This window comes from Centropristis striata, chromosome 11 (genome assembly GCF_030273125.1).
Source record: "Centropristis striata isolate RG_2023a ecotype Rhode Island chromosome 11, C.striata_1.0, whole genome shotgun sequence".
In the NCBI taxonomy this organism is placed as follows: Eukaryota; Metazoa; Chordata; class Actinopteri; order Perciformes; family Serranidae; genus Centropristis; species Centropristis striata.
Genome location: NC_081527.1, coordinates 24,189,269 through 24,204,078, shown reverse-complemented (window position 1 = coordinate 24,204,078; position 14,810 = coordinate 24,189,269). Strand labels below are relative to the sequence as shown.

General features: G+C 38.5%; 1 protein-coding gene across 1 annotated transcript in view; it reads right to left on the bottom strand.

Annotated features, from left to right (window-relative positions):
* Positions 1 to 5,076, bottom strand: part of LOC131981095 (phospholipid phosphatase-related protein type 4-like) — a 64,407-nt gene extending 59,331 nt beyond the window's left edge. Inside the window, exon 1 of the mRNA XM_059345394.1 lies at positions 4,748 to 5,076. Coding sequence (XP_059201377.1) covers positions 4,748 to 4,831 — 84 coding nt within the window. The 5' untranslated portion in view covers positions 4,832 to 5,076. The remainder of the gene's footprint in view (positions 1 to 4,747) is intronic.
* Positions 5,077 to 14,810: the final 9,734 nt, after the last annotated feature.

Here is a 14,810-nt window from a genome sequence, read left to right as displayed (position 1 = left end):
CAGGATGAAAATCAACACATACCGTACCTTTGAAAAAATCTCTCCATCTAACAATAGTTTTCTCTTAACTTGCTGACTATTGCAAAATCCTTGCCATTTTAAAGTTAAACTTTTCACTTTTTACTTCTCAAGTATTACTCGGGATGTTCTTTTTTTCAAGTCAAGGAAAATAAGCCTGAGAAAGTCATTAGGGTTATCAAAGCTTGGGTTTAGAGACCAATAAAACATTAAGATAGTGTGGCATGATAAAAACTGGTCAACCAAGAGATTTTTTTTAATATATCTGGTTGGGCCAATGTTGCAAATCAATGAGTAGAACCTTTTAATTGTTGTTTCTAGGTTTGTCAGGTTTTTAATTCACTGTATTAGGCAAAAACAGACATTTCCATCTGGTTATTTCTCTGTAAATGGTGAGTTTTCACCCAGTGTGCTAATGTCCCAAGCTATTTAACTATCCATACCATGATAAAACGTTACACAGACCAGCAAGATGTTCCACATGCAGTATGTTCCTTCCCTATCTGGAAGATCTAACAAAAGGTTCTATTGAGTTCCACTATAGAAAACTTCTGTTGCATACACTTTTTTTTTTCTTTTCTGTCAACAAATTTTTTTTCCCACTTTTTATTTGACTCACTGACAAGTCATCAGGGAAATTATGCTCACTGTTAACCATGTATAAGCCTTCATTTATACATATTACACTCTCAGAAATAGGGGTACAGTACGAGTCCTTTTTTGTCCCGCGAGGTACAATCTACACTAATGTACCCCCTAGAGCAGGGGTGTCAAACTCTGGCCCGCGGGCCAAATTTGGCCCGCAGTGTAATTTTATTTGGCCCGCGAGCCAATACCAAATTATTATCTTATTATTGTACTATAAAAGCTGACCCGCCAGCATTATACGGCGCATTTACAGCTAATACTACAAATCCCACAATGCCCTGCTGTTGTTTTGGCGCGTCAATCAGGACAGGACCCAGAAACGCTCCTCTGTGACAGTCGTCATAGCAACCTCAAGCTAGAGCTGTCTCCCAGCTACCCCTTCCCAAAAATGGCGAAAAGAAAGGCAGAATTTATTAACCTGTTGAAAAAGTTTATTTTGATATTTAAATCAGAAGGATGCAAATAGAAAAGAGGCATACGATTTTTATTTAATTTTTATTTAATAAATGAATGACATTGATGTGTTTTTTATTTGAAATTTGATTTTGCATGTCTGCACTATTTAGTTATATATTGTATGTTTATAAGCATTGCTGGTTCCATATTTAATGTTAAAGCAAAACATGTTTGGTATATATTAAAAGGTTTATTTGTTGAATGTTGGCCCGCAATTTTATTCAAGTTTTAAATTTTGGCCCATTGTGTATTTGAGTTTGACACCCCTGCCCAATAAGGGCCAATTATTGGACCTTAAGGTACCCATATGTATTTGTATTTTTTTAACACATATCTCCGTTAGAAGAGACAAATAACTTCAGCAATGTGTTAAAGTTAGACAATAATACATAAAAACCCAGTGTAAATTGACCGTAAGGCAATATAATTATTTAAAACATAAGCAATAATCTTTTGGCGTCCATTTTTGTTTTGCTTACATCATGCTTACATGGATCCAAAAAGTTATATGTACCCAAGTGGTAAAAGGTACATATATGTACCCTTTCTTCTACATGCTAGGGTACAATAGATAACCTGTGTTAAGCTCTACAAATGGCAGTAGCCTAAATATTAATTATTGTTAAAATAATTATTTAGTCTTTCTTCAGCAGTAGTTAAACTTTTTAAATGTGAAGGTTTCACTGTTTCCTTAAATATTCAATGAAGATTTTAACTTCTAACCATTTTTTGAGTATCCTTGATATAAAATAAAAATTGTGAGCAGATTTGCAGGTATGAAAAATTACTAATCATCCAGTCAATATTGTATGTTATGATATCCACACACGGCCAACCATGCACAGTGAAATCAGCTACCTACAGCCTGGCAGACAAAGCGCAGGGAACCCTAAACGTTAATCTCAAAATAGCCCCGTGACTACATCCATCTAGGCCAGGGATGGGCAACTGGAGGCCCGGGGGCCGCATACGGCCCGCACCCTCACTTGAAGTGGCCCTCAGTACAACTACATGCATTTGAGCATGAAATCATAAAAGTGCAGTGTAAAAATGCACAAAATTACTTCTTGCAGTACTCTTGCAATTAATGTTGGTCTGCTGTTCCTTCACTGAAAGAATTTTTTTTATTTGCTTCAAACCTTTTGTATTCCTATTTATACTGTTATACATGCATTTGAGCATGAAATATGTTAAGTTACTGCACTGTAAACATATTTAAAATTGCAGTTTCATCATATCTGGTTAAGTGCACGGACCTATATGTAAATGGTAAATGGACCTGCACTTATATAGCGCTTTTCTAGTGGCTTTGCGACCACTCAAAACGCTTTACACTACACACTGCGCTCATTCACCCTTTCACACACACATTCATACTGGTGGCAGAGGCTGCCCTAAACGGTGCCACCTGCCACCATTGGGAATTCATTCACACACCGATTAACGCAGCATCGGGAGCAATTTGGGGTTCAGTATCTTGCTCAAGGATACTTCGACATGTAGGCTGCCATGGTCAGGGATCGAACCACCAACCCTTTGGTTGGGGGCCAACCAACTCTACCAGCTGAGCCACAGCCGGTTATGTGGCCCTGTGGTAGTGTCCATGAAAAATTGTGGCCCCCTCCTGCATTTAAGTTGCCCATCCCTGATATAGGCTACCAGGTAATTCAGGTAGTTATAAGTATGTAAAGCCATCTGTAACAGTATGACCTGTCAGTGCATTTTTTCGTTGAGGTAAGACTCTATGAACCCACTTCAAACCAAATTCAACACCTGATGATGCAAGCAGGGGCTGAGTAGCAGTAAGCAAGCAAGTCAATACAGTCCCAACACCTTTGAACATTCAAATTCAAAAACCATTCAAATCTTACCAGAAGTCAGACTCTAGTAAAACCTGTTGGTTGCCTCCTATGTCAACTGGAGAACTGGAGTATTCAGATCCCTTACTTAAGTGAAAGTACTAATGCCACACTGCAGAAATACTCCTCTACAAGTAAAAGTCCTGCATTTAAAACGTACTTAAGTAAAAGTACATAGGTATCAGCATCAAAATGTACTTAAGTATCAAAAGTAAAAGTACTCGTTATTCAGAATGGCCTCACTTAAGATTGTTTTATAGATTCTAAATATATTATTACATTATTTGTATTGATGCATTTATGTAAGCAGTGTTTTAATTTTGTAAAGATAGGACTAATTTATCTACTTAATATACTGTTTTGAGGTTTAATTAAAAAAAAAAAAAAAGTCAAATCACTTTAAATTGATCATGTTTTTTTATGTTAAATCTTGACCTGAAAAGTAACTAAAGCTGTCAGCTAAATGTAGTGGAGTAAAAAATACAATATTTGCCTCAGAATGTAGTGGAGTAGAAGTATCAAGTTACATAAAATGGAAATACTCAAGTAAAGTACAAGAACCTCAAAAGTGTACTTAAGTACAGTACTTGAGCAGATGTACTTAGTTACTTTCCACCACTGGCAATGACAGCACAAAATAGCTTGACTGGAGCTTATTGAAATGGTCATTTAGGAACACAGAACATTAGTAATAGTAATATAACTTTGATTTTTTTTAAACAAAAAAATTCCAAATAGTGCAAAGTCACAAAAAGGGGCAGTGGACCCTCCGACACCGGTTCAGTCTGTCAGAGACTATGCAGTCAAACTATTTTCTGTCACTGTTTTCATACTTCAATAATATTCTCTCATGTAATTGGAATGTAGGTCATGTACAAAGGTTATACTAACATGACACTGCTGTTATGTTCATCCTCACCACTCCTGTTGCTAATATGAATTGTGCCAATAATATTTTCAAATGCTGAAACATTTGCACATTGTGGAGCCTACAGAAAGGCTGCTCCACAGTATGGGGGCGTAGGAACTAAATGCAGCATCACTTTTGGCCTTATGTCCTCGGGGGAGGAAAATTTACTGTGAGAAAGTCAGTAGAAAACAGTGATCTGACAGGGACAGGATAAACTGTGGCCAATCATTTTAAATACTGACGATTCATATGAATTATTGTGTCTAATTGTGTTAGTGTGGCAGAAAATTAAAGTACATTGTGTCTGCCTTTGCTCTTTTCCTATCAAGGTGTTTGACTTATAACACATAAATGATGAAGCACTTCCATATATTGAATAAGCTGAATACATTCTTGCATCCTGCCACACAAATAGCTGTACACAAGGAATCATAACACCTTGTGAAGGCCGCAGTGTCACTGGCTGCAAGAAGAAGAACAGGGTAAACAGGGATGAGGTGAATACAGATTCTCAGTATCACTGCTATCACACTGCTGAGATTACAGCATGTCAACTCATTATGTGGCATCTCAACAGCACATTGTATCTATAGGATTATTAAGAATTATTTAATAGCATTATTAGTTTATAGTGATTGTGGCATTCGCTTTGGTTGCTTGCTGCCTGGAGACCAACTGGTCATCAAGTCATCCAGTCAAATCTGTCAAACAGGCAGCAGCCTGCCAACCAGTCACATAGATAGATTCATTACAGACAGATAGATAGATAGATAGATAGATAGATAGATAGATAGATAGATAGATAGATAGATAGATAGATAGATAGATAGATAGATAGATAGATAGATTGATTCACCTCTACAAAATAAAAGCACGGGAGCAGAGTGACGCTGTCCTTGGTCTCATTCGCGCCTTTCAGCCGCTCCTTGGCACGAGACATCACGAGCGACCGGTGATCTCTCCCGTTGCCGGGAGACAGGGAGCTGTACTTGATTCCCGTCGTAATTTTGGCGAAATTCCGACAGAGTCCCCCAAATCCCTAACGGCAAACCTCCATCGCCTGTCGATGCCTATTAATGTCGCCTCTTAATTGTGTTTTTTTTTTTTGCTTCAAATATTTTTGCCAGCGCAGTAATGCCGCTGTGTTGCCCGAAACAGTCTGGCCAGTGTGGTGACATTAATATCCATCCTGAAATTGTGTCGCTGTTCAGAGGAGAGGACACTCCAGTAAGCCGCAGGTACCTCAGTAACACTGAATCTCTCTCTCTCTCTCTCTCTCTCTCTCTCTCTCTCTCTCTCTATTTATGTATATCTCTCCTCCAGCCCTGCTCTGCTGCAGCAAGTGACCGACAGCCGTTAAGTTAGCCACAATAACTTACTTCCTGTCAGATTTTCAAAATAAACCTAATAGACTTTTTCTTTGCCCTGTTCCTGTTCAATCAATAATTCTACTGGGCATTTTAAAAATGTGTAAAGTGACTAGAGCTGCAACAATTATTTGATTAATCGATCAATAATCAATTATTAAATTTTCAAGTCAACTATTTTGATAATTAGTGGGGCGGATTAGCTCAATATTTTACACTAATCGTTCACTTTGTGATAAATGCATGAAATTTGGTAGATGTGTTGGTGAATATGTTTCAAACAAATCTGGATATTGGGCCACCTCAAAGGCGCCCCCTAGTGGCCGTGGCAGGCATTTGTTATACGAATAAATCAATGATGAATAAAAACTGCCCTTTTAATAATACCAACTGGTGATGAATTGTATATTGTTGGAAAGCCTGATTAGTCACCTTTACAACGAGGTACAGCTTGTAAGGATCGTGCATTCATGGAATGAGCAACGGGGCTAAACGTGGGTAGCACCCCCCAAAAATGTGCATCCCCTGTGGGGCGGATTAGCTCAATAAATCACAAGAATTGTTTATTTTGTGATAGAAGCACACAATTTGGTGGATGTGTTGGTGGATATGTTTCAAACAAATCTGTATATTAGGCCATCGCAAATTCGCCCCCTAGTGGCCATAGCAGTCATTTTCTTCGTTAAAATTACAAAAAATATTTAAATTATTTCTTAAAATATTTAAAAAATTTAAACTGAATATACAAACGTAAATTAAAAAATGTAAATACACATATTAAATTAACAAAAATCCAGTTAGACACTCTTTCAGTTATTTTTCCTGCCCCACCACAATCAGGCTAGCCATCGAGCTAGCTAGCAAATGAGCTAGCTAGCATTTGCTTCCTGGGACAAGCAGTGCATTGGACTGTCCATCAAGGTATGTCTAAATATTTTATTTCACCTGTTATAATTATGAATAAAATATGCTATGAACATCATAAAGGCTAAAGAGAAAAACAATCATCATGGGCCTTGGCCGAAAAGTAAATTAGCAAGATAGCAGAAATAGGTACTTAAGCTAGCTAGTTAGCTTGGAACATGTATCAGTGGCTGTTGGGTGTGAAAGCTTAATAAGACACTGTTAAATTATGTCCTGTGGAATGTGGACATTCCTCTCTGCACACACACACACACACACACACACACACACACACACACACACAGTCACACACACACACTATATGTTCAGACTTTTCTCTGTCTTGGCTCCCAAATGGTGGAACGAGCTCCCTACCGACATCAGGACCTCAGACAGCCTGGACATCTTCCACCGCAGGCTGAAGACCTATCTCTTCCAACAATACCTCGGTTAAGTCATGGTCACCTAACATATACATTTAAAAAAAAAAAAAAAGCTCTTATTCTTTTCTCTTCTTTTCTTCTTTAACATATAGCACTCCTTAGCAATGACAGTTAGCTCTTAAAGTTGTGTACTTACTTGATTCCTATGGTCTATGTCTAGTACCATCAGGTTGAATGCCCTTATTGTAAGTCGCTTTGGACAAAAGCGTCTGCTAAATGACATGTAATGTAATGTCATATGTCTCCTTTGCCCATGTGGTTCTTTTTTTTTTTTTTTTTAAATGTATTTTATAACTCCATCACAGTTAGTCAGGCGGCTTAGGACCAGATTTGAGAAGAAAGGGGACACGCCGGACAAAAGCACCAACATTTTTCCACATGCTCTCTGTCACCAAAGGTTTCAACTTTTGGTAGGAGCCACTTCATCAAGATTGCAGATAGGAGATAGCAGCCATATAAGCCATAAGCCATTAGTCTATGAGAATAATATAAGAATATCACTAGATGACTCACTGTAAATAATTTGTTGATCAAGATCTGACATGAGATGAAAGTGTACCCTTGATTTTTTTGAGCAGTGTACATGGCAGCTCCTATGACCTCCTGATCATGAAACAGCCGGTTTAAACCAGGAATAACGTACTACAGGATCTGGGATCAGCAGCTTATAAACAGTATAAGTTGTATCCTTTTAAGGTTAAAAGTAGACCTAGCAGCGTGCGCATGCACGGAAAGCGTGCCCCATGCGTTGGAGGTGTGGGATGTTACAATTGTGGTTTACAGAATTGTTTAAATGCCCTGAAACAGACAGAAAGGAGAGAGAACTCAGGGCTTTATTGGAGTCGGGACACCTTTTTTCAGCAGCACTTAAGATTGACAAATTGATTCTCCCCGCTGTACCTAGGCAGTGTAATTTGAGGTCTGATAATAAAGAAAACTAAAAGGAACATAGACGTGCTCTTTGATTCATTTTCTCACTCAGAGAGGTAGTAACTCCACTACAGAATGCTGGATTCTGAATCGCTTACACTACGCTGCCATGCTGGCGGTAATGTGTCAGATGAACTTGAAATAGAATTAGTTTGAAAAGTAGGATTGGGTGGAATTAACATGAATGTCATTGAAAAGTTGAATAAAAAAAAAATAATGTATACAAAATGTGGAACATAGGTTTCTGAAGAGCACAAATGAAGCTCAAAGTAGGTGACTCCCACTTCATTTTCACAGTCTCGCATAGCAACCAATTTATAGCCCGTGGTAACACCTTCAACAAATAAAACAAATACCTTCAATATAGTCTGTTAGTAATTGTCACGCTGCTTTGTGAAGCGTTGTCAGTTTCTGGAGTGTTACAATCTTAAAATGTCTGCTTTGGTAATAATATTAATAAAAAAGATAAAATCTGGGGTTGTGAGTTGTCAAATTTTCTTATAGTTCCGTTTTAGCATTCCTACTAACTAACGAAAGGCAGCATTAACTAGCTAATTATTTAAGCTAACCAACTAATTATGTTGAGCGCAGACACTGATACCAACTAATTAGTGCTAATATAGTAAAACCAGAATTCCACTCAACAAATAACCAGGAGCATGGACTTCTTGGGCGGACAGTAGTACAGCTCACCACACATCCATCCATCCATTCTTGTCCGCTTATCTGGGGCCGGGTAACGGGGGCAGCAGGCTAAGCAAGGCATTCCAGGCATCCCTCTTCCCACCACAACGTCCAGCTCCTCCTGGGGGACCCCGAGGCGTTCCCAGGCCAGGAGAGAGATATAATCCCACCCCGTCTTCCCCGGGTCCTCCTACCAGTTGGACATGCCCGGAACACCTCTAACGGGAGGCGCCCGGGAGGATCCTTACCAGATGCCCAAACCACCTCAACTGGCTCCGTTCGTGCGAAGGAGCAGGAGCTCTACTCGGAACTCCCTCCGGATGTCTGAGCTCCTCACCCTGTCTCTAAGGCTGAGCCCAGCCACCCTACGGAGGAAGCTCATTTCAGCCGCTTGTATCCGCAATCTTTTTCTTTCGGTCACTACCCAAAGCTCATGACCATAAGTGAGGGTTGTAATGTAGATGGACCGGTAAATTGAGAGTTTTGCCTTCAGGCTCAGCTCCTTCTTCACCACGACGGTCCGGTACAACGCCTGCATCACTGCTGACGCCGCACCAAACCGCCTGTCCATCTCACGCTGCGTTCTACCCTCACTGCTGAACAAGACCCCGAGACTTGACCTCCTTCGCTTGAGGCAGTACCTCTCTCCACCCAGAGGGGGCAGTCCACCGTTTTCCGGCAGAGAACCATGGCCTCAGACTTGGAGGTGCTGACTCTCATCACCACACAGCTGATGTTATTTGGCTGATGTTGAAATGTAAAGTTATCCAACAGCCTACAGGGCAAATTAGCTGAGGTGATACCTTTCAGCTGTTGCAGCTAGCAGACAGCTAGAGGCTAGAGATGGACAGCACCTGTGGCGGTTCTACACAGGGGCCTCCAGGGGCCACTGCCCCTGTGAAGAAGCCCTTGGCCCCTGCTGTGGCCCCTGTGTCAAATTAATAATAAAATGATCAATTTATAACGATGCACAACGGAACCATTTTTTACCTATTTTTTGTTCAAACAATATCTCATTGTACACAAAAGAAACCCAGAATGTGTACATTGTATAATAGTTAAATTGTGCAATAAAATCTTGTGTATATATATATATATATAAAAGATAATTCTCACTGTACTGCCCTTTCAAAATAAAAAAAGTAATTGTCCACAAAATTGAGAAATGTCATTGTCGAACAAAAATAGTTATTATTGTTGGTAAGTCTCATTGTTTCAATCACTGTTTTTGTATCTTCCAAATATACTTAAATGAGATTTTAAAAAAAGGTAAAATAAAGGGTTTGAATGCTTAAATATAATCTTTGCTGTTTTTTATATGCCTCTCTGATTAAACACTGGCCCCTGCTTGGCCCCCACAGTAAAACTGGTCTAGAACCGCCACTGGACAGCACCAACCTGTCCCTAAAAGCGGCCAAGCCCTTAGTTATGCAGAATTTTAAGGCTGTATATAATTCAAACAAGTGATCCTAAAAAAATGTTTATATTTAATTTAATGTTTAATTTAGGCTACAAAACCACTGACCTAGTTCTAGGGCATAATACTTTTAGTGAAAAAAATCTATATTTTGACTTAGTTTCTGCATAAAAATGGATTTTGATCACATTTCTAGCGAGAAATATATGTTTTATTTTCTAAATATTCACTCAGTGAATGTACATAATCACTTTGTATGTTGGAATAGCCACGGGATATGACTGTCATTAACTTGCATTGTAGCGAAATCCGTGTCAGTTTCACGGAAATTTGAGTGATTCCGTGGCTATTCCACGGATTTTGAGTTAAGCAAATCCGTGGCTATTCCACGGATTCCTGTGAGACCATGTTGGTTTTGACCTAGTCTTGTTTAATAAGAACCCAATACTCTTACTGCTAGATATAACCTGCAATTTATTTTTCATTTGCATACAGTGTAATTGATAATTTAACACCTTTCACCCTAGCATTTAGGGCCTGGATTTCAGTGAGGGAGTGATTCCTCTTCTTAACATACAACCTTTGGAGAAAAAACAAAATGATAGATGGGCGTGACGTCAGAAGTGTGCTAAAAACCTATTTTCCACACGTGTAGTGCGCATGAATGTGTGTGAATGCCCCTTTCGATACAACAGAGCCATACTTGTGATAATATGTGGGGCACACAGCCTCCAGGACTAATGGCCATATAACACTGTGCCATGTTATGGCCTGAGGCAACTGCCTGCAATATGTTGTCATCAGTGTGTTGATAGACTGCCAACATACATGTATATGATCACTCCAATCATCACCCTTGCCTTCATTCTGGCATGAAACTAGAGGTATTGTCATAATCAAAGGGTTTTCATTGATAATCTATACAAAGCTTATAGTTGATTAGTGTCAGGCCGGGCTCAAGTCAGGACTCAGATGCAGAGCAGGTGAACTTAAAAGTTTCTTTATTCATATTTATTAACTAGAATCAAATACAAATAAAGCAATACCAAAGCAAGCAGACACCAGAAGCCAGGTAGTTCCTCAAAAAATAAAATGCACTAGAGATTCTCAGCTAAAAGTAGAGTTATAAAGGCACTTAGACCCAAGGTTATTATAGTTAACGAAAACTAACAAAATAACGAAAACTAAAATTGAAAAAACATATTCGTTAACTGAAATAAAAATAAAAACAAGAGTTTTTTTTTAAAAACGATAACTAACTGAAACTGTATTGTGTGGTTAAAAAACTAACTAAAACTAACTAAAATCATAGTGAAAATGTCCTTAGTTTTCGTCTTTGTCAAATTTTTTCATACATAATTCAGTGTTTCAACATGCAGGAACACAGTAAATATGTTTACTGAGACTGGGATGTCTACACTCCAACCAAAATACAAAACACCCCGAACTGTAACAGTTAATAGCCTTATTGAGGCTGAGATGGATAAACCAAAGGAAATGAAGGCACATACCCATTACAAAAAAAACTAAAACTAACACTAAAACTAATAAAAACTAAACTAAAACTAAGCATTTTCAAAAAATAAAAACTAAACTAAAACTAACAAACTCACTGTAAAAACTAACTAAAACTAACTGAATTTGAAAACAAAAATTCACAATGAAATTAAAACTAAAACTAATGAAAAATCCAAAACTATTATAACCTTGCTTAGACCACTCCCCCAGAAACTGAAAACAAAGCCTTTTAACATGCCAATTTCAGCTAAAGTGACTCAGGCCTGTCAGGTGAAAACCACTAACTAGAATCAAATACAAATAAAGCAATACCACAGGAAGCAGAAAAGCAAATTTAAAGCAAATACTACACCAGAAACCAGACGCCAGGTAGTTCCTCAAAAATTAAAAAAACTAAACAGAGAAAAGTCGCTCCAAAGGAGGATAACACTGAATCTATCTACACTAAAACTAAATATATAAACCCTAATCTAAGATAAGGGGAAAACTAGCTAAACTCTCGAGGGGAAAACTATTAAATAATAACACCTACAAACTAAAGGTGCTCCAAAAGGGAGGAACAAAACCTGATAGGAAAAATAAAATATTCTACAAAAACACTATGAGAAAGTGGATCAGGACTAAAGGGGGAAAATAAGAAGACCAGAACACAAAATAAAACACCACCTCACTGCGGTGCGACACTCACGCTGGCATTCACTCAATTAAGTGTCACCAATTAAACCTAAGTGCATGTATTTGGACTGTGTGAGGAAGCCGGAGGACCTGGAGAGAACCCACACTGACACGGGGAGAACATGCAAACTCCACACAGAAGAGCCAAAGGCCAGAGTCGAACCGGTGCCCCTCTTGCTATAAAAGTGTACTATTTTTTTTCTTGTCTGAGGCTACATTTACATGATGACGGTCTGAACAGAAGACGCAAAAGTGGCGTCGCGTCTTCACTTTTTATTCCTCGTTTAGACGACCATTTTCGGGAGGAAATCTGCTGCATACGGTGACGCAAAAGTGTGTGAAATTCGATTGTATGCAGCCAGGCAGCATCACTTAAAGCGATAAGAGCATCTTTGGGCATGCAGAAGTTTTCACGCCACACATTTTCATCAGCTACTCCTTCCACAAAGTTCTCCACCATCACTAGATCTCCCAGGTCTCGTTCACAGCCGTCTGGCTCGCCTCCGACCAATTGCTGCATCCAGAATGTGATGGAGGTAATTCCAGATCCTTCTCTGTTCACTAATACTATCTGTACATATCCTGTACATTTGGTGGAAAGACTCCTGTAAGTTTATTAGAGCTGCCAGAGCAGCTTGAAGGTCCCACCATGGAAATAATCCCACGTTTGTTTATTTCCTGTACTGGAGCATGGATGTGACGTAAACACATACGTGACGTGAGCAGATCAGATCAGAGTTTTGTGTCTTGTCAGTGTAGACGACACGATATGGAGGAGCGGATTTAATTTTTCCACTTTGGAGGGTGGTTTCAGATTTTTGCGTCTTTAAGCCCCCAAAACGCTGTCACCGTCTAAACGAAAGGCACTTCCCTTAAAATATTTTGTCGTTTTTACCCGCGATCGTCCTCGTGTAAACGGGACCTGATATTGTCTTCTTCTCTGCCACAGAGCTGCACTGTTGCCAAAAAACTATTACAAACACCTCAGTGAGCCACACTGTTGGAACTGGCGACATTACCATGGATACACACACTGTGCTTTGATTTGTCCCTCATACACCATCCTGCTGGTCCAAAAGCTCACCACAGCAGCACATTTGGATTAATCCACTGCAAAAAAAATAGTCCCCCCAAAAATACTGATAGATAGATAGAGAGAGAGAGAGAGAGAGAGAGAGAGGGAGAGAGGGAGGGAGGGATGGATGGATGGATGGATGGATGGATGGATGGATGGATGGATGGATGGATGGATGGATGGATGGATGGATGGATGGATGGATGGATGGATGGATGGATGGATGGATGGATGGATGGATGGATGGATGGATGGATAGATAGATAGATAGATAGATAGATAGATAGATAGATAGATAGATAGATAGATAGATAGATAGATAGATAGATAGATAGATAGATAGATAGATTACTTTATTCATCCCCGAAAGGAAATTCGGTTGTCACAGCAGTCCGGTATTCAAGTACAATAAAATACAATAGAATAAAATACTGAGGTAGCATAAATAAAAACAACAATAGAAAAAACACAGAATAGAACAAGGACACTTAAGAAGTTAAAAAAAGAAGATCAGTTGGTAGGATGACCAGCTGTTTTATTTTTTAAGAGCCTTTTTTAAGACTTTGTCTTTTGAGACTATTGTCAATGTCTTCAGCTGAGGGAAAAATGGGCTTGTAGCTGAGAAACATAGGGTAGAGAAATCAGAGAGTATTGAGAAACACATTGTTGGTTAGTCTTTTCATGGGATCTGTTCCTAATATCTGAAATACAGAGAAATGCTAGTCTTGTCCTTCAACCTGATGTGATTTTAATGAAACATCTTGTTAAATCTTCTTAATGGGGTTTCAAAACCTTTTCCACACTGTCATGAATAGATAAACATTTAGATGTTTAATTCTATGTTAGTTTTCAAGAAGACTTTAAAATCTAAAATTATCAAGGGTTACAATGAAATTTGATTGAATTTGATTTTTCAGTTAAAGGTATCATGTGTTTTGTAACAATGTGAATTACTCAATGTAGAATTAATGTAATGTATATAATGTAATGTATATGCATGTAGATGGTACAGGAGTGGCAAAAATAAGCCTTGGGGCTTCAGCCTGTTCCTTTTTCGGTTGCTGTCTGATGGATTCTTTTGTAAAAAACATGATTTTATTTTGTTTTTGTTTTGTTTTGTTTTTTGTTGTTTTTTGTAACCGAAATAAAGCATTCATTCATTCAAACATTACTGAACACTCATCTCAGTTTTTGAACACAAGATTGAGTTTCTAAGATAACAAAACTGTCACAAAATATGTTGTGATTATATTAAGTGATTTTACGTAAGTGTTGGCACATTCTGTCTAAAATGATCACATAATTTCTATCTAGAGTGTGAAGGTATGGCCTTTATGCCATGTGTCACTACTGAAGTAAAATATACAGTACACCACTGTAAGTAGGACGGCTTTTCACTAAATAAAGGAATATCCTTGACATTAGCTATCTTTACAGTGCTGAGGGTTATGTTTTTAGATTCAATGTGGGTGGCTGTGGTCAATTAAATCTCTTGAGACATAAGTAGAGATGTTCCGATACCAATTTCCCCAAGAAACAACACAAGAGTAAGTGCCATGGGTCAAGTTTGAGTCCAATAGGACGCAAGAACTTTTAGGCAGTGCGAGGGGTCAGTGCGAAGTTTTTTTTGTTTTCTATAGTTCTCATCTATGTAGATTAAGCATGAAGGTGTTCAATAACCCAGCTCAAGGACAATGTTGGAGGATGTGGTAATATGTCAGCTGGCCATTTTCACATATTCTGGGAATGTCCTATAATTTCATTTTATTGGGAAGACATAATAGCAGCAATCAATTCAATAATCAATTTGCAGCCTGATCTCAGTTTCAGTGTTATATATTTAGGAAACATACCAAATAAGATAAATAAACCAGACCGATACCTATTACAAATATTATTGGCTAGTA